General features: G+C 47.5%; 1 protein-coding gene across 3 annotated transcripts; it reads right to left on the bottom strand.

Annotated features, from left to right (window-relative positions):
* Positions 1-9,918: 9,918 nt before the first annotated feature.
* mblac1 (metallo-beta-lactamase domain containing 1) lies at positions 9,919-23,705 on the bottom strand. 3 transcript variants are annotated; one of them, XM_048524266.2, is made up of 4 exons: positions 23,610-23,705; positions 13,967-14,061; positions 11,602-11,695; positions 9,919-10,666 (listed from the first exon to the last, which is right to left on the bottom strand). In XM_048524266.2, the coding sequence occupies exon 4, from the start codon at positions 10,596-10,598 to the stop codon at positions 9,945-9,947; it is 654 nt and encodes a 217-aa protein (XP_048380223.1). In that variant the 5' UTR covers positions 10,599-10,666; positions 11,602-11,695; positions 13,967-14,061; positions 23,610-23,705; the 3' UTR covers positions 9,919-9,944. The 3 variants fall into 3 exon arrangements, with proteins under 3 accessions (XP_048380223.1, XP_048380225.1, XP_059498537.1); XM_048524268.2 differs by lacking the exon at positions 13,967-14,061 and having other exon boundaries at positions 23,610-23,680; XM_059642554.1 differs by lacking the exons at positions 13,967-14,061; positions 23,610-23,705 and adding an exon at positions 12,780-12,932.
* Positions 23,706-26,895: the final 3,190 nt, after the last annotated feature.

Consider the following 26,895-nt stretch of genomic DNA (forward strand, 5'->3'; position numbering starts at 1 on the left):
GGTTGCAGAGCGAAAACCTTGAACCTGCAGATAAAAGCGATCAATGCTCCCGGCCCCATAAACGATTAACATGCTCTCGGGTTGAGCTCACGGCGCAGTTAGGCGGAACTCCCCCTGTGCTGAGCATAGAACCGTACAGCACAGTACAGGCCCTTCGGCCCACGATGTTGTGCCGACCTATTATCCCACTAAGATCAATCTACCCTGCGTACCCTACATTTTACTATCCTCCATGTGCCTATCCAAGAGTCTCTTAAAAGTCTCTAAAGTGTCTGACTCCACTACCACTGCATTCCCACCCCTCTCTGTGTAAAGAACCTACTCCTACACGTTCCTCCAATCGCCTTAAAATAACAATACGTCCTCGTAATAGACATAACAGTTCCGAGTGCACCAGAAAACACCCACACGCCCTTTCCTCATTCTTGGCGAGTCTAGCGGAGGAGGTGACTCAATGGCAGGTTTGAACCGGATAGTATGAATCGCCCAAGGGTGAGGTCTCTCAAAGGGGCCTGAACATAGTCCAGTTGAAAGTTGGGGAAGAACAACAGGAGGTTTGCCACGATGCAGCTGAATGCCAATGGGTACAAGGAAGCCCCGATACACTTGGCACATTTTCCCGTGCACATCTCCCCGACAGACCCGCCAGTCCCCAACACAGGAATCGGCCATGCGGCCCATCTACTCCATGCTAGCGTTTCTGCTCCACCCAGCTGCCCCTCCTTTATCAATGCAGCATGCGTTCAAATATACCTCACCTTGTCCCTTCTGTGTTTGAGACACACCCACCTTCGCAGAACATATAGGCTCCTTCGGAGTTCCCCACCGGGTTTATTCGTGAGCTCATATTGTGGGACCTTGCCTCAGGGGTATCTCTTCAGCAGCTGCCCTGTCAAAATAACTACACATGGAGAAAAATCCCGGAAATTGTTGGAGAAACTCAGGAGGTCTGGGAGCAACAGTGCAGAGAAAACAGCTACGGGTTCTGCCAGTCCTGCTGTCTGCGTGGGTTTCCTCTGGGTGCTCTGGTTTCCTCCCACAGTGCCCAGGGATGTGCGGGTTAGGGTGGATTGGCTGTGCTAAATTGTCCCGTAGTGCCCAGGGATGTGCTGGTTAGGGTGGATTGGCCGTGCTAAATTGTCCCGTAGTGCCCAGGGATGTGCAGGTTAGGGTGGATTGGCCGTGCTAAATTGTCCCGTAGTGCCCAGGGATGTGCAGGTTAGGGTGGATTGGCCGTGCTAAATTGTCCCGTAGTGCCCAGGGATGTGCGGGTTAGGGTGGATTGGCCGTGCTAAATTGTCCCGTAGTGCCCAGGGATGTGCAGGTTAGGGTGGATTGGCCGTGCTAAATTGTCCCGTAGTGCCCAGGGATGTGCAGGTTAGGGTGGATTGGCCGTGCTAAATTGTCCCATAGTGCCCAGGGATGTGCAGGTTAGGGTGGATTGGCCGTGCTAAATTGTCCCATAGTGCCCAGGGATGTGCGGGTTAGGGTGGATTGGCCGTGCTAAATTGTCCCGTAGTGCCCAGGGATGTGCGGGTTAGGGTGGGTTGGCCGTGCTAAATTGTCCCATAGTGCCCAGGGATGTGCAGGTTAGGGTGGATTGGCCATGCTAAATTGTCCCATAGTGCCCAGGGATGTGCGGGTTAGGGTGGATTGGCCGTGCTAAATTGTCCCGTAGTGCCCAGGGATGTGCAGGTTAGGGTGGGTTGGCCGTGCTAAATTGTCCCGTAGTGCCCAGGGATGCGCGGGTTAGGGTGGGTTGGCCGTGCTAAATTGTCCCGTAGTGCCCAGGGATGTGTGGGTTAGGGTGGATTGGCCGTGCTAAATTGTCCCATAGTGTCCAGGGATGTGCGGGTTACGGTGGGTTGGCCGTGCTAAATTGTCCCGTAGTGCCCAGGGATGTGCGGGTTAGGGTGGGTTGGCCGTGCTAAATTGTCCCGTAGTGCCCAGGGATGTGCGGGTTAGGGTGGATTGGCCGTGCTAAATTGTCCCATAGTGTCCAGGGATGTGCAGGTTAGGGTGGGTTGGCCGTGCTAAATTGTCCCGTAGTGCCCAGGGATGTGTGGGTTAGGGTGGGTTGGCCGTGCTAAATTGTCCCGTAGTGCCCAGGGATGTGTGGGTTAGGGTGGATTGGCCGTGCTAAATTGTCCCATAGTGTCCAGGGATGTGCGGGTTAGGGTGGATTGGCCGTGCTAAATTGTCCCGTAGTGCCCAGGGATGTGCGGGTTAGGGTGGATTGGCCGTGCTAAATTGCCCCGTAGTGCCCAGGGATGTGCGGGTTAGGGTGGACTGGCCGTGCTAAATTGTCCCGTAGTGCCCAGGGATGTGCGGGTTAGGGTGGGTTGGCCGTGCTAAATTGTCCCGTAGTGCCCAGGGATGTGCGGGTTAGGGTGGATTGGCCGTGCTAAATTGTCCCGTAGTGCCCAGGGATGTGCGGGTTAGGGTGGGTTGGCCGTGCTAAATTGTCCCATAGTGCCCAGGGATGTGCGGGTTAGGGTGGGTTGGCCGTGCTAAATTGTCCCGTAGTGCCCAGGGATATGAGGGTTAGGGTGGGTTGGCCGTGCTAAATTGTCCCGTAGTGCCCAGGGATGTGCGGGTTAGGGTGGGTTGGCCGTGCTAAATTGTCCTGTAGTGCCCAGGGATGTGCGGGTTAGGGTGGGTTGGCCGTGCTAAATTGTCCCATAGTGCCCAGGGATGTGCGGGTTAGGGTGGATTGGCCGTGCTAAATTGTCCCATAGTGTCCAGGGATGTGCGGGTTAGGGTGGGTTGGCCGTGCTAAATTGTTCCGTAGTGCCCAGGGATGTGTGGGTTAGGGTGGGTTGGCCGTGCTAAATTGTCCCGTAGTGCCCAGGGATGTGCGGGTTAGGGTGGATTGGCCGTGCTAAATTGTCCCATAGTGTCCAGGGATGTGCGGGTTAGGGTGGATTGGCCGTGCTAAATTGTCCCATAGTGCCCAGGGATGTGTGGGTTAGGGTGGGTTGGCCGTGCTAAATTGTCCCGTAGTGCCCAGGGATGTGCGGGTTAGGGTGGATTGGCCGTTAGAATTACAGGGATAGGGGTGGTACACTCTTTGGGGTGTTGGTCTTGGACAAATTGCCCCCTTGCGCACTGCGGGGAATTCCCTCGGATCTTGGGTCACCCTCACAAATCTTCTGTATATCTTCCCCAGCGTCTCTATATCCTTTTTTCTAACTGTGAGGGTTCGAGCTGTGTGCACACTGCACCCACACATGCAAGTATAATCTGCCTTTGGCAGTTTCAGGCCCCCATTCTTGGAGAAATAAACACCATTTCCTTTTGTTTGTGGCCTTCCCTTTGCTACTTTGGGACATTTCTGCTCGTGGGAATCAGATGTCGCTGGCTGGACCCAGCATTTATTGCCCTGTCCCTAACTGCCCCGGAGAAGGTGGGGGTGAGGTGCAGTTGCGTGTGGTGTAGGGATCCCCACACAGTGCCCTGAGGGAGGCGAGTTCCAGGAGTCTGACCCAGCAACACTGCAGGAACGGCCAATATCCTTCCAAGTCGGGATGGGGAGGGGCTCGGAGGGGAACTTGCAGTGGGGTCTGGTGTTCCCATGTATCTGCCGCGCTTGTCCTTCCAGAGGGACGTGACCGTGGGCTCGGAAGATTCTTCAGTGACTTTCTGCAGTGCACCTTGTAGCTGGGACACACGGCTGTTAATGAGTAACACAGCAACTTCCCCACGACCAAAAACTTCCTGAGTCTGGTTTTATTTCCTTCTTAAACACTATCCACCCCCAATAAAACATTATATTTTTCAATTCATTCACAGGATGAGGCCATCATTGGCCAGGCAGAATTTCTTGCCCATCCCCAATTGCCCAGAGGGCAGCTAAGAGTCACCCACATTGCTGTGGATCTAGAGTCACATGTAGGCCAGACCAGGTAGGGAGTGCAGTTTCCTTCCCTAAAGGACATTAGTGAACCAGATGGGTTTTTCCAAAAATCGACAATGGGTTCACGCTCATCATTAGACTCTTAATTCCAGTTATTTTATTGAATTCAAATTCCACCGTCTCCCATAGCCTGGGACCCCAGGACATTACCTGGGCCTCTGGTTTAACAATAGTACCACTGGGCCATCACCTGCTCTGTTCAGGAGCAACGCACGTCATCAATGTTGAGGGGAACGGACAAAATGAAAACACAGTTGGAAGGGTGGATAAAGCATTGTATATCCCCTGCTGCCCACCTCTCTCTCTCTGAAGGGATTAACAGCGTTAATGGACAGCACATGCTTGCTCTCCAAGGTCCCCCGGGCTCGAACATAACCGCGGAGGAGGGGCAGGCAGTCAGCAGAGATGACCCCCCCCCCCCCCACCCTACTCCACAGCCTGCTGCTTGGACCTGTTTGTAGCCCAGGCTGACCAGGCCCAGGAGCAGAGCCACGAGGAGATCCTCCTAACATCCCTCAACCCTCCACACAGAGCGCCCAAAGGTCATCAAATGTGGGGCTGAGGTGCAACCCAAACCATAACAAAAGGCTTTTATTTTCCAAGTAACCAAAAAAGCAGTGCAATCACCCACAACTGATATGTCCATGGTCCACAGACTCCGCGGAAGTGAACAGCTGAGCGGGGAGTCCGTGGTTTGTCGTAACCTGTGTTTCTGAAGGTGGGTTCAGAACCGAAACGTCAGCTTTCCTGCTCCTCTGATACTGCCCGGCCTCCTGTGTGCATCCAGCTCCTCACTGAGTTATCTCCGACTCCAGCATCTGCAGTTCTTCCTATCTCAGTGGTTACAAGGGCTATTTTGAAATGGTGTGTTATAATCTCGTTGTGAGATAGTATCTTTCAGATAGTTAGCAATTAATACACTTTATACAGGCCATGCTAATTATCTGATGAACTATAATGAAAGCATTGCAGTCATCAAACTGATTCATCCTTTGCCTGGGTGTGTATAATCGAGTAATTCTTGAAAGGATTCTCAACAAATTTCTGGGTTTAATTTTTTATTTAAGCGCCATCCCTCGAGCTGCCTATTCTGACCTCTAATTAGAGATAACAGGAACTGCAGATGCTGGACAATCCGAGATAACAAAGTGTGGAGCTGGATGAACACAGCAGGCCAAGCAGCATTTTGTGCTCCTGAGATGTTGCTGGGCCTGCTGTGTTCATCCAGCTCCACACTTTGTTACCCTGACCTCAATTACTTCTTTAATAGTCCCCCCCCACGATGAGGGTGTCGCTGGTCCGATTCGCTCAGAGGCTAAATAATAGGCAGTCACATAGGCCAGACCGGGTAGCTCTTAAACGCTCGTGGGGCATGGAACCATCGACGGGTGCCAGCGTCCCGTCCCGCGTTCGGAAAGCGGGCAGGGAAAGGTCGTTTCCCAGTTTTGGCATTAGCGGTGGCAGGTTTACCGCAGGGACTTCTCTTGAGGGAACTCCCTCCCCCAGAGTGTGATGGTGCCAGAGATTGCGAGTAAATTTGAGGAGGAGATAGACTTTTGGTGACAGCTTGAAGGGTTATGGTGGAGCAAGTTTGATGGGCTGAATGGCCTCCTCCTGCTCCTAGTTCTCACGCGGAGCTTGAGGTTTAATTTCAATTCGACTGTCTTGAAAGATGTGACGGAGTGCTTCAACCCCGGAAGGATCTGAGATCCTCACCAACGCCCACAACCCCCGGAGAGTCTCCCATCTGAGGTGCAGTGCCTTTGGAAGGACTCACTAGCCTCACAGGCTAAAGTGTCTTTTCCCTAGGGTGGGGCATTTAGAGACAAGGAGGCGCGTTTTTAAGGTGAGAGGTGAAAGAGTGGCACCAATTTTTTTTACGCAGAGTGGGATTAACTTCCCGAGGAAGAGGCAGATTTTGAGAAGTAATTCATTCAGAGGATTTATTGCCCATCCCCTAATTGCCCAGGGGGCAGTTAAGAGTCACCCACATTGCAGGGGGTCTGGAATCACATGTGGGCCAGAACGGGTCAGGATGGCAGTTTCCTTCCCTAAAGGGCATTCGTGAGCAGATGGCATTTTCTGACAATTGACAAATCGGTTCGTGGTCATCATTTAGACTCTTAATTCCTTATATTTTCCATTGAATTCATACCCCCGATCTGCTGTGGTAGGATTTGAAGAATATTACCTGGTAATAAATCACCAGGCCATCCCCTCCCCCATGCAGAGGTACAGTTACAACATTTAAAAGACATTTGGATAAGTTCATGAATAGGAAAGGTTTGGAGGGATAGGGGCCAGGAGTGGGCGGGCAGGACTAGTTCGGTTTAGGAACATGGTCGGCATGGACTGGTTGGGCCAAAGGGTCTGTTTCTGTACTGTAGGCCTATGATTTTACGACTCTGTTAAGAAACACATCGGTCAGGCAATGAAGGAAATTCCAACCTAAATGCACAGATGGGTATAAATGCTGATATGAGCGTTCCAGGGCTGATAGCATTCTCATTGGACTTGTACTCTGAGCATAGGTCACTGATCCTTCAGCGGTTCATCATTTCCAGATGTATTTATGTTCCGGGAGGTTTATCAGCATCTTCCTGACTACAGATAAGCTCTGCATCAGATTTTCGGAGGTATATCGTAGTTTGCCACTGAGAACATTCCACCTGGACCAAGCTGATGCTTAAAGTTACAAGGTACAGCCCAATGAGAATGCCACTCCCACTCTGCGCTGGATTCATTTGCAGAGCACCTATAAATTGGCAACATGGGAAAGAGGCCATTCAGCCCCCTAGCAATACAAGTAATCCCACTCAAGCCTGCAGCACTGTGGGTTTTTAGCACTTCAAGCATGCATCCAATACTTTGTAAACACACACACAGAGGGCTTCTCTCTGAGTTCCAGATGCTCACTGGCCTTTGGCTGAAAATTTGTCTCTTCAACTCCTCTCTCACCGCTCTGCGGTCTATTTTTAAATCTATCCCCCCACGACCAGATACTCCCTCTCTGCTCACCAGTTTTTACAGATGCCCCACAGAAATCATCCTGTCTGGTTGCATCCCCGCTTGGTACAGCAACTGCTCTGCGCAGGGCCGCAAGAAACTCACAGAGAGGTGTGACCACAGCCCCAGTCCATCACACAAGCCAGCCCCCCAGCTACTGACCCCATCTCTACCTCCCACTGCCTCAGGAAAGCAACCAACATCATCAAGGACCCCTCCTACCCCAGTTTATTATCTCTTCCACCCCCTTCTACTAGGGCAGAAGGTAGAAAATTCTGAAGTCCGCTAAGGGAAATTGTTCCTTCCTGTCCACTATATCTAGGTCATCCATAATTTTATACATCTCAGTTAAATCTCCCGCAAGTTTCCTCTATTCCAAACATAACTCCCCACCCCAGCCACTCCCCATCCTGATTTGGAAATGTATCGGCCGTTCCTTCAGTGTCGCTGGGTCAGAATCCTGGAACTCCCCTCCCTGACGGCGCTGTGTGGGTGCCCCTGCACGTCATGGGACTGCAGTGGTTCAAGAAGGCAGCTCACCCCCAACTTCTCCAGGGAAATATTTTTTTCTTCTTTACTCATTCATGGGATGAGGGTGTCGCTGACTAGGCCCAGCATTTATTACCCATCCCTAATTGCCCAGAGGGCAGTTAAGAGTCAACCACATTGCTGTGGGTCTGGAGTCACATGGAGGCCAGATCAGGTAAGGATTACAGTTTCCTTCCCTAAAGGGCACTGATGAACCAGATGGGCTTTCCCCCCAAATTGACAATGGGTTCACCGTCATCATTAGATTCTTAATTCCAGGTATTTTATTGAGTTGAAATTCCAACATCTGCCGTGGTGGGATTCGAACCTGGGTCCCCAGAATGTAATGTGGGTCTCTGGTTTAACAGTCCAGTGATAATACCACCAGGCCATTCCCTCTCCAATAATAACAAAAGAAAAAGAAAATAGAATCACTGTCATCCCACCAGACCAAAGACTGTTCTATGAGTGTGAGAGAGAGCGATACACATATATATGTGTGTGTGTGTGTGTGTGTGTGTGTGTGTTTGTGTGTGTGTGTGTGTATAGAGAGAGAGAGAGTGAGACACGCACACAGACATATAGAGAGAGAGACAGAAAGGAGGGTCACCATACCTCGAGTGAGGGGGACAGTCCTTCATGATAACCTCAACCAGTGATGGGAATTGAACCTGAGACAATGGGAACTGCAGATGCTGGAAAATCTGAGATAACCAGGTGTAACCTGCTGGATGAACACAGCAGGCCAAGCAGCATCAGAGGAGCAGGAAGGCTGACATTTCAGGCCTAGAATTCCTAAGATGCTGCTTGGCCTGCTGTGTTCATCCAGCTCCACACTTTGCTAACCTGGGAATTGAACTTGTGCTGTTTGTGTCACACTGCATTGCAAACCAGCCGTCCAGCTCACTGAGCTAACCTGCACCCCAGCTATAGGGTATTTAAAAGAATGGGTGACAAACATTGCACACAGATAGCCTGCGATCCGAGAGCACACTGTAAAGAGAAAAACCCCATCCAAACACTGCTCATCACAACAAAGCCGACAAGATAACACATACCAGCACTGACACTCACACCCACACACTGACACACACACACACACACACACACACACACACACACACACACACTCTCACACACAAACAGACACACACACACTCAGACACATACCGACACTCTCACACACACGCTCACAGACACACACACACTCACACACACACACACGCTCACAGACACATACCGACACTCTCACACACACGCTCACAGACACAGACACACACACACACTCACAGGCAGACACATACCGACACTCACACACACTCACACACAGACACATACGGACACTCACACACACACTCACAGGCAGACACATACCGACACTCACACAGACACACACACACACACACTCACACACAGACACATACCGACACTCACACACATACCGACACACACAGACACCCTCTCTCTCACACACACACACTCACACAGACACACACACTCTCTCTCTCACAGACACACACACACAGACACACACACTCTCTCTCTCACAGACACACACACACAGACACACACATACACAGACACACACATACACAGACACACACACTCTCTCTCGGTCACACACACACAGACACACAGACACATACACTCTCTCTCTCTCTCACACACACAGACACACACACTCACACACACAGACACACACACACTCTCTCTCTCACACACACACACACACACACACACACACACAGACACACACATACACACACAGATACACAAACTCTCTCTCACACAGACACACAGACACACACTCTCACACACACAGCCACTCTCTCTCTCTCTCACACACACACACACACACCGACACACACACTCACACAGACACACTCTCTCTCTCACACACACACACTCTCTCTGCCTCTCACACACAGACACTCAGACACACACACACACACACACAAACACACACTCTCTCTCTCACACACACTCACAGTCTAACACAAAAGCACTGCCTGCTATACCCAATGGTGAGGCCTCAGTTTAATGGATCATCTGAGAAAGACTGTGCCCCGCTCCGTGTGCACCTTGTATCATCTCCACAGACGGTGCTGACCTCCCGCGCTGTGTTCTGTGTGGGGATCGAGGGGGTACAGTTCCATCCCTGGGTTACAGCTCAGTCACCGAACAGCATTCGCAGCTGGCTGAGGAGTAATGTCGAGGGGGCTGCAGATAGGGACAGCCAGCATGTGGTGGGGGGGGGGGGACACACCCAGCATGTGGTTGGGGGGGTTGACACCCAGCATGTGGTTGGGGGGTTGACACCCAGCATGTGGCGGGGGGGGACACCCAGTACATGGTGGGGGGATAAACACCCAGCACGCGAGCGCCACCCCCCATCTGGGAGGGTCAGCCCGAGAATCCATCTTGCGCCAATCCCTTGTTCCCACCGTCGCCACTCCCACCCACCCCGCTCCCCCCCCCACCACGACCACAACGCTCACGCCTCCTTTATCACTCGGAAGGGCGGCCCGTGCCCGGGAACGATGATGTCGGCCAAGGCCAGGACCCTCTGGCGCTGCTCGGCCTGCAGCTCGGGGTTTTCACTTAGGAGCCGCCAGCCGGCCCCACCCTCGTCGTCTCCCTCCCTTTCGAACAGGTCCCCGGCCACCACCACCGTGCCCTCCTCTGTGCCCCTCACCAGGACGCTGACATCGCCGGCGCAGTGCCCGGGGGTGGGCAGCACCTCCAAGCCGTCGTCCAGCCGATACGGAAGCCCGGCGTCGAAATCGTGCTGCACGTACACGCCGCGCCGGCAAATGTCCCGCGACACGATGACGGTGGCCTCGGGGAACAGGTTGAGGTTGCCGACGTGATCCGAGTGGCCGTGGGTGCAGACCACGAAGGAGACCCCTTCCGGCTCCAACCCATGGGCCTGCAGGCCCTGCAGGAGGTAATCCTTGTCCCAAGGGGTGCCGGTGTCCACCAGAACCGCGTGCCGGCCCTTCAGCAGCGTGATCGAGCCGTCCGCTCGGGTGTTACCGTCACTGTCTGTGTAGGCGTAGCCCTCTTTCAGCACAAAGACCGAGTAGGGGTTCCCCAGAATGGCTGAAGCCCCCAGTGGCTGGGTCCGTACCTTCGGCCCTGAGCTCATAGCGGCCTCCCACTCGACACACACACACACACACCCGCGTCTTACTCCCGGCGCTTTCAGTCCATCCTCTAAAGAAACAAGAATTAAACTCAGTGACAAAAGCATCCCCTTTTAAACACAATGTCAGACAATCTGGTGCCAGGAAGGTGAGAGTTCATCAGGCATTCTGGATAACGAAGAGCCCTCTGTCATATAACGCAGCGTGTATACACACAGAGTCATAGTTACACAGCTCACAAACTATGGTCCAACTCGGCCAGGCATCCTAAATTAATCTAGTTCTCAGGAAGGGTTACCGGACCCAAAACGATAACTCTGTTTTCTCTTCCACAGATGCTGCCAGACCTGCCCAGCTTTTCCAGCAACTTTGTTTCTGTTCCTAAATTAATCCAGTCCCATTTGCCAGTATTTAGCCCATATCCCTCTAAACCCTTCCTATCCATGTCCCCATCCAGATGCCTTTTAAATACTGTAACTGTACCAGCCTCCACCACTTCTTGTTCCATACACCCTCTGTGTGAAAAAGCTGCCCCTCTGTTCACTTCCCCCTCTCACCTTAAACCTCTAGTTTGGGGCTCCCCCACCCTGGAGAAAAGACCTTGATTATTCACCCTATCCATGCCCCTCACAGTTTTATAAACCTCTATAAGGTCACCCCGACACTCCAGGGAAAATAGCCCCGGTCTATCCAGCCTCTCCCTGTAACTCAAACCCTCCAAAGCCAGCAACATCCTTGTAAATCTTTTTCATGTTTAAACAACATCCTTCCTATAGCAGGGAGACCAGGACTGAACGCAGTATTCCAAAAGTGGCCCTGACCAATGTCCTGTTCAGCTGCAACATGACCCTCCCAACTCCTACACTCAACGTACTGACCAATAAAGGCGAGCGTCCCAAACACCTTCCTCACCGCCCTGTCTACCTGCGGCTCCACTTTCAGGGAGGTCTGTTACAGCATAAATCATGTAAATAATGACTCAACTTTGCCTTAAACAAAACTTACCAGCAGACAGCCTTCTCACTCACACCCTCAGGTGACCACTTGGACACTTTGGTCTTTGAGGAGAAATTGACTCAACTGTTGATATGTTGCACGGCTGTAAAATTAAACAGTAAGTATATTAACGCTGGGGTAAATAATTGTATAAAAAGGGGGAGAGAATAATACAGTAAACTTCGCAGTATTCGAGGTATATAAATTTTGCCAGTTTTTTTTAAAGAGCGCCAGTACATCAGCTGCTGGTTCAAACAAAATGTTTGTGGTTATTTAATTGTTCATACACCCAGAACCAATGACATTTTAATTAACTCATTTGTGGGATGTGGGCATCGCTTGGCTAAGTGGTTGACTCAAGGAGCAGTAACAGTGCGAGGATATACTTTTGTAGCAGCCAGCGGTTGGGATCCAGAGCGCGCTCACGATGAGAGAGGCAGGTCCAACTGAGGCTCGAGAGGGCAAGTCCGAAATGTTTCAAGGGGCTACGGGGAAAACGGCAGGGAAGATAGATTTCTATTCGGCTCACGGCATGTGGGACCTGTGCTGGCCACTCCACGACTGTGTGGCCCACTTCGAGTCTAACCCCGTTCACCGGTGACACTGCTGTGGTGGGACAGGCCTCAAATGACGGGGATTCAGAGTACGGGAAAGAGATTGAGAGCTCAGTTGCGCCGTGTAAAGGCAAAATCCCTCCCTCTTGCTGCCAGCAAAGCGAAAGCAGCTGGTCATTGACTTCAGGAAGCAGAGCATCTGTATCGATGGTGCTGAGGTGGAGATGGTCGAGAGCTTCAAGTTCCTGTAAATAACTATTACTAACTGTCTGTCCTGCCCCACCCACATTGACATTACGGTCAAGAAAGTACAACAAGCCTCTACTTCCACAGGAGGCTAAGGAAATTCGGCGTGTCCACAAGGACTCTGACCAATTTTTATAGATGCACCAGAGAAATACACCGTACAGTTTGGGACGGCAACTGTTCTGCCCAGGGCTGTAAGAAACTGCGGAGAGGTGCGAGCACCGCCCAGTCCCTCACACAAACCAACCTTCCACCGACTGGCTCCGTCTCTACCTCCCACTATCTCGGGAGAGTAGCCGACATCATCTAAGACCCCTCCCACCCCAGTTACACTCTCTTCCACCCTCATGCATCAGGCAGAAGTTACAACAGTTTGAAAACACTTACAAACAGATTGAAGGACAGCTTCTTCCCTGCTGTTTTCAGATTTACGAATGGGCCTCTCATCTGTTAGAGTTGATCTTTCTCAGCCCCTTCTCTGTAGTTACATTCTGCATCCTGCTCTATTACCCTGACGTACTTACGTAAGGTATGATTTGTCTGGATAGCCCGCAAAACAATACTTTTCACTATATCTCACTACACGTGACAACAATAAATCAAATCAAAAAACCCTTCCCATCCCTGACTCTCCTCTGCAGCAACCACATTAGCCGTGGGTCGAGAACCATATGTAGGAACAGCAGAATTAGGCACAGAATCTCTACCATGCAGGGAGAGGCCATTCAGCTCACTGAGTCTGCAGTGACCCTGCAAAAGGGCAGCCCACCCAAATACACCACCTCCCCCCCAGTGCAACCCTGCATATTTCACGGGTAGCCCACCCTAACCCGCACATCCCTGGGCACTATGGGACAATTTAGCACGGCCAACCCACCCTAACCTGCACATCCCTGGACACTATGGGACAATTTAGCACGGCCAACCCACCCTAACCCGCACATCCCTGGGCACTATGGGACAATTTAGCACGGCCAACCCACCCTAACCCACACATCCCTGGGCACTATGGGACAATTTAGCACGGCCAATCCACCCTAACCCGCACATCCCTGGGCACTACGGGACAATTTAGCACGGCCAACCCACCCTAACCCGCACATCCCTGGGTGCTACGGGACAATTTAGCACAGCCAATCCACCCTAACCTGCACATCTTAGGACTGTGGGAGGAAACTGGAGCACCCAGAGGAAACCCAAGCAGACACGGAGAGAATGTGCAAACTCCACACAGATACAGTCGCCCGAGGGTGGGATTGGACCCGGGTCCCTGACCGCGAGGCAGCAGCACTAACCAGCAAACCCACCCCAGTCTTCCCTCTGTAAAAGTGCATGAGCGAACCAGGCGGGATTTTACGACAACCAATGATAGTTTAGCAGCTCCAAAGAGGAGCTTTTAATTCTAGACTTTAGTAATTAGATGGGTGCCATTGATGGATTTGAACCTGAAGGTTTAGCCTTGGGCTTTGGGCTACGAGCCCAGTCGCACGGCCCTACAATTCACCTATTAGTCAGCATGGCACCATAACCACGTAGATCACCATTTAACACTTTAAAGACTCATTTCCATTTACCTTCTGGGTTTATTCTCACTGAGGGACAGAGCCAGAGAAAGCCTCAGTTGGTGTGTGTATTCTTTGATGAATCATACGAGCTCAGGGTTTATCTCCTATGTCGGGGAAGGCAAGAGAACACAAGGAAAGGCGACAGCTGAGTCGGGGAGAGTGAAACAGAGTTAGAGGACACGTTGGAGAAAAAGAGAGAGATAGAGCGGGAGAGAGAAAGAGGGAGGGAGGGGGAAAACGAGAACAGGAGCAGGAGCGGACACCAAACTCCTGCCTGTGGCTCCTATCCTTTAATCCCTTTTGTTTAACAAAAACCTATCGATCTGAGAGTTAAAATCAACAACTGACTCAACGTCCACGCTGGACGAGCGTTCCGAACCTCCCTCACCCTGTGTGTGTTGAAGTGCTTCCTAACATCTCTCTCCTGGGCACACTGGCTCCAATTCTCAGACTGGGCCCCTGGGTTATAGAAAGCCCACACGCTGAGAATGGTTTATCTTCAACTACTCTGGCACTTCCTGTTCATATCCTGAAGACATCGACCAGATTGACCTCATCCCCCCCGGCTCCTTTAACTTTCGGAATTCTAGAGAAAACAGGCCTAATTTGTGTAATCGCTCCTCGTAACTTAACCCCTGGTATCATTCTCGTAAACCCAAACCGAACTCCTTCCAAGGATTATTTCGGAGGTTACTCTCAGTTTAATTTGCATGTTATTTTGGTGTGGGGCGGGAATAATCTAGGTTTAATTTGAGAGTCATTAGGAAATTATTCCTGGTTTATTTTGGGGGTTAGAACTTTGAACGGTGTTGCATGGGGATGGGCCCTTCGTCATCTCTGCCTCCACCACCATCACTGACAGTGCGTTCCAGACTCCTGCCACTCTCTGTGTAAAAAATCTTGCCCCTCACATCTCCTTTGGATTTTTCCCTCCCAAATCATTTTAAATGCATGCCCGTTAGCATTAAACATTTCAGCTCTGGGTAAAGATTCTGACCATCAAACATCTGACCATACGCATCTCCAAATTTTAATCGACTTCTACCAAGTATACCCCCGGCCTCCTCCACTCCACAGACGACAATCCGAGTTTCTCCAGCCCCTCCTTGTAGCTCATACCCGCCAACTCTTCACTCGCTCCAGATCTCCACATCCTTCCTGTATTGTGGTGACCAGAACTGAACACATTTTGGAAGTTAATCTTAGTTAAATTTAGGAGTTATTTTGGGAGTTAATCTTTTGTCCGATTTGGCAGTTAACCCTGGTTTATTTGTGGGGTTAATCCTGGTTTATTTGGGGATTAATCCTGGTTTATTTGGGGGGTGTATTTCCTGGTTTATTTGGGGATTAATCCTGGTTTATTTGGGGGGTGTATTTCCTGGTTTATTTGGGGGGTTAATCCTGGTTTATTTGGGGGGGTTAATCCTGGTTTATTTGGGGGGTGTATTTCCTGGTTTATTTGGGGGTTAATCCTGGTTTATTTGGGGGGTGTATTTCCTGGTTTATTTGGGGGGTTAATCCTGGTTTATTTGGGGGTTAATCCTGGTTTATTTGGGGGGTGTATTTCCTGGTTTATTTGGGGGTTAATCCTGGTTTATTTGGGGGGTGTATTTCCTGGTTTATTTGGGGGTTAACCCTGGTTTATTTGGGGGTTAATTCTGGTTTATTTGGGGATTAATCCTGGTTTATTTGGGGGGTGTATTTCCAGGTTTATTTGGGGATTAATCCTGGTTTATTTGGGGGTTAATCCTGGTTTATTTGGGGATTAATCCTGGTTTATTTGGGGGGTGTATTTCCTGGTTTATTTGGGGGGTTAACCCTGGTTTATTTGGGGGTTAATCCTGGTTTATTTGGGGATTAATCCTGGTTTATTTGGGGGGTTAACCCTGGTTTATTTGGGGGTTAATCCTGGTTTATTTGGGGGGTTAATCCTGGTTTATTTGGGGATTAATCCTGGTTTATTTGGGGGTTAATCCTGGTTTATTTGGGGGGTTAATCCTGGTTTATTTGGGGGTTAATCCTGGTTTATTTGGGGATTAATCCTGGTTTATTTGGGGATTAATCCTGGTTTATTTGGGGATTAATCCTGGTTTATTTGGGGGGTGTATTTCCTGGTTTATTTGGGGGGTTAACCCTGGTTTATTTGGGGGTTAATCCTGGTTTATTTGGGGATTAATCCTGGTTTATTTGGGGGGTTAACCCTGGTTTATTTGGGGGTTAATCCTGGTTTATTTGGGGGGTTAATCCTGGTTTATTTGGGGATTAATCCTGGTTTATTTGGGGGTTAATCCTGGTTTATTTGGGGGGTTAATCCTGGTTTATTTGGGGATTAATCCTGGTTTATTTGGGGGGTGTATTTCCTGGTTTATTTGGGGGGTTAACCCTGGTTTATTTGGGGGTTAATCCTGGTTTATTTGGGGATTAATCCTGGTTTATTTGGGGGGTTAACCCTGGTTTATTTGGGGGTTAATCCTGGTTTATTTGGGGGGTTAATCCTGGTTTATTTGGGGATTAATCCTGGTTTATTTGGGGGTTAATCCTGGTTTATTTGGGGGGTTAATCCTGGTTTATTTGGGGGTTAATGCTGGTTTATTTGGGGATTAATCCTGGTTTATTTGGGGGTTAATCCTGGTTTATTTGGGGGTTTATCCTGGTTTATTTGGGGGGTTAATCCTGGTTTATTTGGGGGTTTATCCTGGTTTATTTGGGGGGTTAACCCTGGTTTATTTGGGGGTTAATCCTGGTTTATTTGGGGATTAATCCTGGTTTATTTGGGGATTAATCCTGGTTTATTTGGGGGGTGTATTTCCTGGTTTATTTGGGGGGTTAACCCTGGTTTATTTGGGGGTTAATCCTGGTTTATTTGGGGATTAATCCTGGTTTATTTGGGGGGTTAACCCTGGTTTATTTGGGGGTTAATCCTGGTTTATTTGGGGGGTTAATCCTGGTTTATTTGGGGATTAATCCTGGTTTATTTGGGGGTTAATCCTGGTTTATTTGGGGGGTTAATCCTGGTTTATTTGGGGATTAATCCTGGTTTATTTGGGGGTTAATCCTGGTTTATTTGGGGATTAATCCTGGTTTATTTGGGGGGTGTATTTCCTGGTTTATTTGGGGGGTTAACCCTGGTTTATTTGGGGGTTAATCCTGGTTTATTTGGGGATTAATCCTGGTTTATTTGGGGGGTTAATCCTGGTTTATTTGGGGATTAATCCTGGTTTATTTGGGGGTTAATCCTGGTTTATTTGGGGGGTTAATCCTGGTTTATTTGGGGATTAATCCTGGTTTATTTGGGGGTTAATCCTGGTTTATTTGGGGATTAATCCTGGTTTATTTGGGGGGTGTATTTCCTGGTTTATTTGGGGGGTTAACCCTGGTTTATTTGGGGGTTAATCCTGGTTTATTTGGGGATTAATCCTGGTTTATTTGGGGGGTTAACCCTGGTTTATTTGGGGGTTAATCCTGGTTTATTTGGGGGGTTAATCCTGGTTTATTTGGGGATTAATCCTGGTTTATTTGGGGGTTAATCCTGGTTTATTTGGGGGTTAATCCTGGTTTATTTGGGGATTAATCCTGGTTTATTTGGGGGTTAATCCTGGTTTATTTGGGGGTTTATCCTGGTTTATTTGGGGGGTTAATCCTGGTTTATTTGGGGGTTTATCCTGGTTTATTTGGGGGTTAATCCTGGTTTATTTGGGGATTAATCCTGGTTTATTTGGGGGGTGTATTTCCTGGTTTATTTGGGGGGTTAACCCTGGTTTATTTGGGGGTTAATCCTGGTTTATTTGGGGATTAATCCTGGTTTATTTGGGGGGTTAACCCTGGTTTATTTGGGGGTTAATCCTGGTTTATTTGGGGGGTTAATCCTGGTTTATTTGGGGATTAATCCTGGTTTATTTGGGGGTTAATCCTGGTTTATTTGGGGATTAATCCTGGTTTATTTGGGGGGTGTATTTCCTGGTTTATTTGGGGGGTTAACCCTGGTTTATTTGGGGGTTAATCCTGGTTTATTTGGGGATTAATCCTGGTTTATTTGGGGGGTTAACCCTGGTTTATTTGGGGGTTAATCCTGGTTTATTTGGGGGGTTAATCCTGGTTTATTTGGGGATTAATCCTGGTTTATTTGGGGGTTAATCCTGGTTTATTTGGGGGGTTAATCCTGGTTTATTTGGGGGTTAATCCTGGTTTATTTGGGGGGTTAATCCTGGTTTATTTGGGGGTTTATCCTGGTTTATTTGGGGGTTAATCCTGGTTTATTTGGGGATTAATCCTGGTTTATTTGGGGGGTGTATTTCCTGGTTTATTTGGGGGGTTAACCCTGGTTTATTTGGGGGTTAATCCTGGTTTATTTGGGGATTAATCCTGGTTTATTTGGGGGGTTAACCCTGGTTTATTTGGGGGTTAATCCTGGTTTATTTGGGGGGTTAATCCTGGTTTATTTGGGGATTAATCCTGGTTTATTTGGGGATTAATCCTGGTTTATTTGGGGGGTGTATTTCCTGGTTTATTTGGGGGGTTAACCCTGGTTTATTTGGGGGTTAATCCTGGTTTATTTGGGGATTAATCCTGGTTTATTTGGGGGGTTAACCCTGGTTTATTTGGGGGGTTAACCCTGGTTTATTTGGGGGTTAATCCTGGTTTATTTGGGGGGTTAATCCTGGTTTATTTGGGGATTAATCCTGGTTTATTTGGGGGTTAATCCTGGTTTATTTGGGGGGTTAATCCTGGTTTATTTGGGGATTAATCCTGGTTTATTTGGGGGTTAATCCTGGTTTATTTGGGGATTAATCCTGGTTTATTTGGGGGGTGTATTTCCTGGTTTATTTGGGGGGTTAACCCTGGTTTATTTGGGGATTAATCCTGGTTTATTTGGGGGGTTAATCCTGGTTTATTTGGGGATTAATCCTGGTTTATTTGGGGGTTAATCCTGGTTTATTTGGGGGGTTAATCCTGGTTTATTTGGGGATTAATCCTGGTTTATTGGGGGGTTAATCCTGGTTTATTTGGGGATTAATCCTGGTTTATTTGGGGGGTGTATTTCCTGGTTTATTTGGGGGGTTAACCCTGGTTTATTTGGGGGTTAATCCTGGTTTATTTGGGGATTAATCCTGGTTTATTTGGGGGGTTAACCCTGGTTTATTTGGGGGTTAATCCTGGTTTATTTGGGGGGTTAATCCTGGTTTATTTGGGGATTAATCCTGGTTTATTTGGGGGTTAATCCTGGTTTATTTGGGGGGTTAATCCTGGTTTATTTGGGGGTTAATCCTGGTTTATTTGGGGATTAATCCTGGTTTATTTGGGGGTTAATCCTGGTTTATTTGGGGGTTTATCCTGGTTTATTTGGGGGGTTAATCCTGGTTTATTTGGGGGTTTATCCTGGTTTATTTGGGGGTTAATCCTGGTTTATTTGGGGGTTAATCCTGGTTTATTTGGGGGGTGTATTTCCTGGTTTATTTGGGGGGTTAACCCTGGTTTATTTGGGGGTTAATCCTGGTTTATTTGGGGATTAATCCTGGTTTATTTGGGGGGTTAACCCTGGTTTATTTGGGGGTTAATCCTGGTTTATTTGGGGGGTTAATCCTGGTTTATTTGGGGATTAATCCTGGTTTATTTGGGGGTTAATCCTGGTTTATTTGCGGATTAATCCTGGTTTATTTGGGGGGTGTATTTCCTGGTTTATTTGGGGGGTTAACCCTGGTTTATTTGGGGGTTAATCCTGGTTTATTTGGGGATTAATCCTGGTTTATTTGGGGGGTTAACCCTGGTTTATTTGGGGGGTTAACCCTGGTTTATTTGGGGGGTTAATCCTGGTTTATTTGGGGATTAATCCTGGTTTATTTGGGGGGTTAATCCTGGTTTATTTGGGGGTTAATCCTGGTTTATTTGGGGGGTTAATCCTGGTTTATTTGGGGGTTTATCCTGGTTTATTTGGGGGTTAATCCTCGTTTATTTGGGGATTAATCCTGGTTTATTTGGGGGGTGTATTTCCTGGTTTATTTGGGGGGTTAACCCTGGTTTATTTGGGGGTTAATCCTGGTTTATTTGGGGATTAATCCTGGTTTATTTGGGGGGTTAACCCTGGTTTATTTGGGGGTTAATCCTGGTTTATTTGGGGGGTTAATCCTGGTTTATTTGGGGATTAATCCTGGTTTATTTGGGGATTAATCCTGGTTTATTTGGGGGGTGTATTTCCTGGTTTATTTGGGGGGTTAACCCTGGTTTATTTGGGGGTTAATCCTGGTTTATTTGGGGATTAATCCTGGTTTATTTGGGGGGTTAACCCTGGTTTATTTGGGGGGTTAACCCTGGTTTATTTGGGGGTTAATCCTGGTTTATTTGGGGGGTTAATCCTGGTTTATTTGGGGATTAATCCTGGTTTATTTGGGGGTTAATCCTGGTTTATTTGGGGGGTTAATCCTGGTTTATTTGGGGATTAATCCTGGTTTATTTGGGGGTTAATCCTGGTTTATTTGGGGATTAATCCTGGTTTATTTGGGGGGTGTATTTCCTGGTTTATTTGGGGGGTTAACCCTGGTTTATTTGGGGGTTAATCCTGGTTTATTTGGGGATTAATCCTGGTTTATTTGGGGGGTTAATCCTGGTTTATTTGGGGATTAATCCTGGTTTATTTGGGGGTTAATCCTGGTTTATTTGGGGGGTTAATCCTGGTTTATTTGGGGATTAATCCTGGTTTATTTGGGGGTTAATCCTGGTTTATTTGGGGATTAATCCTGGTTTATTTGGGGGGTGTATTTCCTGGTTTATTTGGGGGGTTAACCCTGGTTTATTTGGGGGTTAATCCTGGTTTATTTGGGGATTAATCCTGGTTTATTTGGGGGGTTAACCCTGGTTTATTTGGGGGTTAATCCTGGTTTATTTGGGGGTTAATCCTGGTTTATTTGGGGATTAATCCTGGTTTATTTGGGGGTTAATCCTGGTTTATTTGGGGGTTTATCCTGGTTTATTTGGGGATTAATCCTGGTTTATTTGGGGGTTAATCCTGGTTTATTTGGGGGGTTAATCCTGGTTTATTTGGGGATTAATCCTGGTTTATTTGGGGGTTAATCCTGGTTTATTTGGGGATTAATCCTGGTTTATTTGGGGGGTGTATTTCCTGGTTTATTTGGGGGGTTAACCCTGGTTTATTTGGGGGTTAATCCTGGTTTATTTGGGGATTAATCCTGGTTTATTTGGGGGGTTAACCCTGGTTTATTTGGGGGTTAATCCTGGTTTATTTGGGGGTTAATCCTGGTTTATTTGGGGATTAATCCTGGTTTATTTGGGGGTTAATCCTGGTTTATTTGGGGGTTTATCCTGGTTTATTTGGGTGGTTAATCCTGGTTTATTTGGGGGTTTATCCTGGTTTATTTGGGGGTTAATCCTGGTTTATTTGGGGATTAATCCTGGTTTATTTGGGGGGTGTATTTCCTGGTTTATTTGGGGGGTTAACCCTGGTTTATTTGGGGGTTAATCCTGGTTTATTTGGGGATTAATCCTGGTTTATTTGGGGGGTTAACCCTGGTTTATTTGGGGGTTAATCCTGGTTTATTTGGGGGGTTAATCCTGGTTTATTTGGGGATTAATCCTGGTTTATTTGGGGGTTAATCCTGGTTTATTTGGGGATTAATCCTGGTTTATTTGGGGGGTGTATTTCCTGGTTTATTTGGGGGGTTAACCCTGGTTTATTTGGGGGTTAATCCTGGTTTATTTGGGGATTAATCCTGGTTTATTTGGGGGGTTAACCCTGGTTTATTTGGGGGTTAATCCTGGTTTATTTGGGGGGTTAATCCTGGTTTATTTGGGGATTAATCCTGGTTTATTTGGGGGTTAATCCTGGTTTATTTGGGGGGTTAATCCTGGTTTATTTGGGGGTTAATCCTGGTTTATTTGGGGGGTTAATCCTGGTTTATTTGGGGGTTTATCCTGGTTTATTTGGGGGTTAATCCTGGTTTATTTGGGGATTAATCCTGGTTTATTTGGGGGGTGTATTTCCTGGTTTATTTGGGGGGTTAACCCTGGTTTATTTGGGGGTTAATCCTGGTTTATTTGGGGATTAATCCTGGTTTATTTGGGGGGTTAACCCTGGTTTATTTGGGGGTTAATCCTGGTTTATTTGGGGGGTTAATCCTGGTTTATTTGGGGATTAATCCTGGTTTATTTGGGGGTTAATCCTGGTTTATTTGGGGGTTAATCCTGGTTTATTTGGGGATTAATCCTGGTTTATTTGGGGGTTAATCCTGGTTTATTTGGGGATTAATCCTGGTTTATTTGGGGATTAATCCTGGTTTATTTGGGGGGTGTATTTCCTGGTTTATTTGGGGGGTTAACCCTGGTTTATTTGGGGGTTAATCCTGGTTTATTTGGGGATTAATCCTGGTTTATTTGGGGATTAATCCTGGTTTATTTGGGGGGTTAACCCTGGTTTATTTGGGGGTTAATCCTGGTTTATTTGGGGGGTTAATCCTGGTTTATTTGGGGATTAATCCTGGTTTATTTGGGGGTTAATCCTGGTTTATTTGGGGGTTAATCCTGGTTTATTTGGGGGTTAATCCTGGTTTATTTGGGGATTAATCCTGGTTTATTTGGGGGGTGTATTTCCTGGTTTATTTGGGGGGTTAACCCTGGTTTATTTGGGGGTTAATCCTGGTTTATTTGGGGATTAATCCTGGTTTATTTGGGGGGTTAACCCTGGTTTATTTGGGGGTTAATCCTGGTTTATTTGGGGGGTTAATCCTGGTTTATTTGGGGATTAATCCTGGTTTATTTGGGGGTTAATCCTGGTTTATTTGGGGATTAATCCTGGTTTATTTGGGGGTTAATCCTGGTTTATTTGGGGATTAATCCTGGTTTATTTGGGGGTTTATCCTGGTTTATTTGGGGGGTTAATCCTGGTTTATTTGGGGATTAATCCTGGTTTATTTGGGGGTTTATCCTGGTTTATTTGGGGGGTTAATCCTGGTTCATTTGGGGATTAATCCTGGTTTATTTGGGGGTTAATCCTGGTTTATTTGGGGATTAATCCTGGTTTATTTGGGGGTTAATCCTGGTTTATTTGGGGATTAATCCTGGTTTATTTGGGGGGTGTATTTCCTGGTTTATTTGGGGGGTTAACCCTGGTTTATTTGGGGGTTAATCCTGGTTTATTTGGGGATTAATCCTGGTTTATTTGGGGGGTTAACCCTGGTTTATTTGGGGGTTAATCCTGGTTTATTTGGGGGGTTAATCCTGGTTTATTTGGGGATTAATCCTGGTTTATTTGGGGGTTAATCCTGGTTTATTTGGGGATTAATCCTGGTTTATTTGGGGGTTAATCCTGGTTTATTTGGGGATTAATCCTGGTTTATTTGGGGGTTTATCCTGGTTTATTTGGGGGGTTAATCCTGGTTTATTTGGGGATTAATCCTGGTTTATTTGGGGGTTTATCCTGGTTTATTTGGGGGGTTAATCCTGGTTTATTTGGGGATTAATCCTGGTTTATTTGGGGGTTTATCCTGGTTTATTTGGGGGTTTATCCTGGTTTATTTGGGGATTAATCCTGGTTTATTTGGGGGTTAATCCTGGTTTATTTGGGGGTTAATCCTGGTTTATTTGGGGGTGTGTTTCCTGAAGCCAAGGACATGGCCTGACCCCTGACCCCTGACCCTGCACTGACCTGAAGCCCCCAAACCGCCGCCGCCGCCGCCTCCGGCCGCTCCAAGATGGCGCCGCGAATTCCCAACCGACCGCCTCACGCAGCCCGCGAGTGAGCGCCGACGAACCACGAAATAAACACCCGCCCTTTTAACAGTCGGGTTGCAGCGCCCTCCCGCTGTCCAATCACTCATGGTCCAAAACCTCAGGATCTTTGGCTCAAGTTGTTGTTTGATTAAAACATTTGCATTTGTCCGTCACAGATTGATTTAACAAGAGAAAAGCAGCCTCACAGAGGAGCTAGTGGGACGAAAATCTAATAGTGAGGCCCCATAAGGAATGGGGATGGGGATTGGGGAAGATCCCATAGAAATCTGTAAAATCCTGCAGGACCAGACAGATTAAACACTGCAAGAGACAGACACAAAAGTCGCTGGAAAAGCTCAGCAGGTCTGGCACCATCTGCGGAGAGAAATCAGAGTTAACACTTCATATCGAGTGACCCTTCCTGAGAACTGACCCGAAATGTTAACCCTGATTTCTCTCCGCAGATGGTGCCAGACCTGCTGAGCTTTTCCAGTGACTTATGTTTCTTTCTCTGATTTGCAGCATCTGCAAGTCCTTTCGGTTTTTATTTTGTAGCGACAGGAATGGTGCGGGGGCTCAGAACCAGCAGGTCTTGGTCTAAGGATGCTGGGTAGGTCTGAAAATGAGAGGATATGTCCTCAAGCAACAGTGTAGAATTCTGGGCTGTAGGGAGCTGGGTTCAAATTTGGCCACATCAGATGGTGGAATTTGAATTCAACAGAAATCTGGAATTAACAGTCTAATGTTAGTGCGTGAACTTCTGTTCTCCCTGCTGTAGGAAGGATGTTGAGAGACTTGAAAGGGTTCAGAAGAGATTTACGAGGATGTAGCCGGGGTTGGAGGGTTTGAGCTACAGGGAGAGGCTGAATAGCCTGGGGCTATTTTCCCTGGAGCGTCAGACAGAGGGGTGACCTTATAGAGGTTTATAAAATCATGGGGGACATGGATAGGGTGAATAGACAAGGTCTTTTCCCCAGGGTGGGGGACTCCAAAACGAGAGGAGCACGGGTTTGAGGTGAGAGGGGAAAGATTTAAAAGGAAACTAAGCGGCAACTTTTTCACACAGAGGGTGGTGTGTGTATGGAATGAGCTGCCAGAGGAAGGGGTGGAGGCTGGTACAGTTACAGCATTTAAAAGGCATCTGGATGGGGACATGGATAGGAAGGGTTTAGAGGGATAGTTGCCAAATGCTGGCAAATGGCACAAGATTTATCTAGGATATCTAGTCAGCATGGACAAGTTGGACCGAAGGGTCTGTCTCTGTGTTGTAAATCTCTATGAGTCTATGACTCTATGAACCCATTGTTGATTGCCAGAAATACCCATCTGGTGCAGTAATGTCCTTTAGGGAAGGAAACTGCCACCTTCACATGGCCTGGCCTACATGTGACTCCAGACCCAATGTGGATTGACCCGTAACAGCTCTCTGGGCGATTAGGGATGGGCAATAAATGCTGGCTTGCCCAGGGACTTCCCCATCCCGTGAACGAATAAAACAACATCTCTGCCACCGAAATCAGTCGAGGCCCAAACTCTGAATGTTTTCAAGGAGGAGTTAGACACAGCTCTTAGGACTAAAGCATTCAAAAGGTGATAGGGTGAACAATAGACTGAGTTGGATGATCATGTCTTGGCGCAGTAGTAATGTCCCTATCTCTGGACCAGTAGGCTTGGGTTTGATTGCTGCTCCAAGGGTGTGTCAGAACACATTTGAGCAGATTGAAAGAAAAAAACGTTAAAAATGATGTTGTTACTTATGTACATATACACACATAAACAGTGTGACAATACTATGGCTTTGACAGGTGTATTTTATCCCGGTTTTGATTTTGAAGAGAGGTTTTAAGACAGAGATATCGAGCTGTATATTTGAATCCAATACAGTAAACAGCTTGTGAGGCCTTTGTTTTATTTAATGTTGTAACAATAGAAGCAGCCTGGCCGAGTGGGGTCAAGCTCTCACAGAACCAGGATGTTTAGTTTTAGTGATTCAGTAGCAGTTGAAGCTGGAGTCTTGAAGCTGCAGTCCATCTCTCCCTGCTACTCTCTCTCTTTTGCAGAGATTTCTCTCATAGGTTTTCTTCCTGGACTGGAGAACTGCACATGAAACAATCTAATTTTACTAAATTTGCCTTTGCCAAGGGTGATTTACAGGATGTTACTATAATGGAGCAGCTACAGTTTCGTAGTTAAATAATCAAATATTCTGTTAAGTTTTCCAACAGTGTTATGTTATTCCAATTTCTTCTGATTTTTGCTGTATTTTAACTATGAATGAAGTGCATTTTGCTTAATATTGAGTAGTTTGACCAATTGAATTTGACTAAAATGTTACACTTACCTTTAAAATAGGAAAAAGTTAGGGTCTGGACTGAACTCTGAATGCATTTTGAGGGGACAACAAAATGTAGAGCTGAATGAACACAGCAGGCCAAGCAGCATTTTAGGAGCACAAAGTTGATGTTTCAGACCTAGACCCTTCATCAGAAAAAGGGGATGGGGAGAGGGTTCTGAAATAAATGGGGAGCGAGGGGGAGGCAGATCGAAGATGGATAGACGAGAAGATAGGCCTCTCCCTATTCATTTCAGAACCTTTTCTCCATCCCCCTCTCTGATGACGGGTCTAGGCCCGAAACGTCAGCTTTTGTGCTCCTGAGATGCTGCTGGGCCTGCTGTGTTCATCCAGCCTCACACTTTACTATCTCGGATTCTCCAGCATCTGCAGTTCCCGTTATCCCTGATACAATTTTGAGGGGATTTGGTCTGCTTCATAATTTGATCAGGATTTTGATTGTCACACGTATTCAAATGCAGAAGTGGAAAGTGTTCAATGTTGCCAAGCAACAAGTTAGAAGGGAACGACAAACTTTAAAAGTTACACGATACAGACTTTCTCAGTTTTAAGTCAGAAATTAAGAAATAAAGCTGAAGGTTCAAACGTTGCATTCTTTCTAAAGTGTTTACCCACGGTGGGACTGCACTTTGAGGTGTCATAGCAACAGATCGAGACAATAAAACGATCATGTTGAATGTTGGAGCTGGCTTGAAGTGCTGGGTAGCACAATCTCTGTTTGTCTGATGAGAACGCAGCATAGGGGATGTTGGGGATACTGACGCAGATTTTCCAGCATCACGCACTGCGCCTTGCAGAAAACTTCATGCACTGACTCTGCGGATACTACCTGGAAAATGGAAACTTGTGATGACTCAGCACCCAGTAT

The sequence above is a fragment of the Stegostoma tigrinum genome, chromosome 45 (genome assembly GCF_030684315.1).
Source record: "Stegostoma tigrinum isolate sSteTig4 chromosome 45, sSteTig4.hap1, whole genome shotgun sequence".
In the NCBI taxonomy this organism is placed as follows: domain Eukaryota; kingdom Metazoa; phylum Chordata; class Chondrichthyes; order Orectolobiformes; family Stegostomatidae; genus Stegostoma; species Stegostoma tigrinum.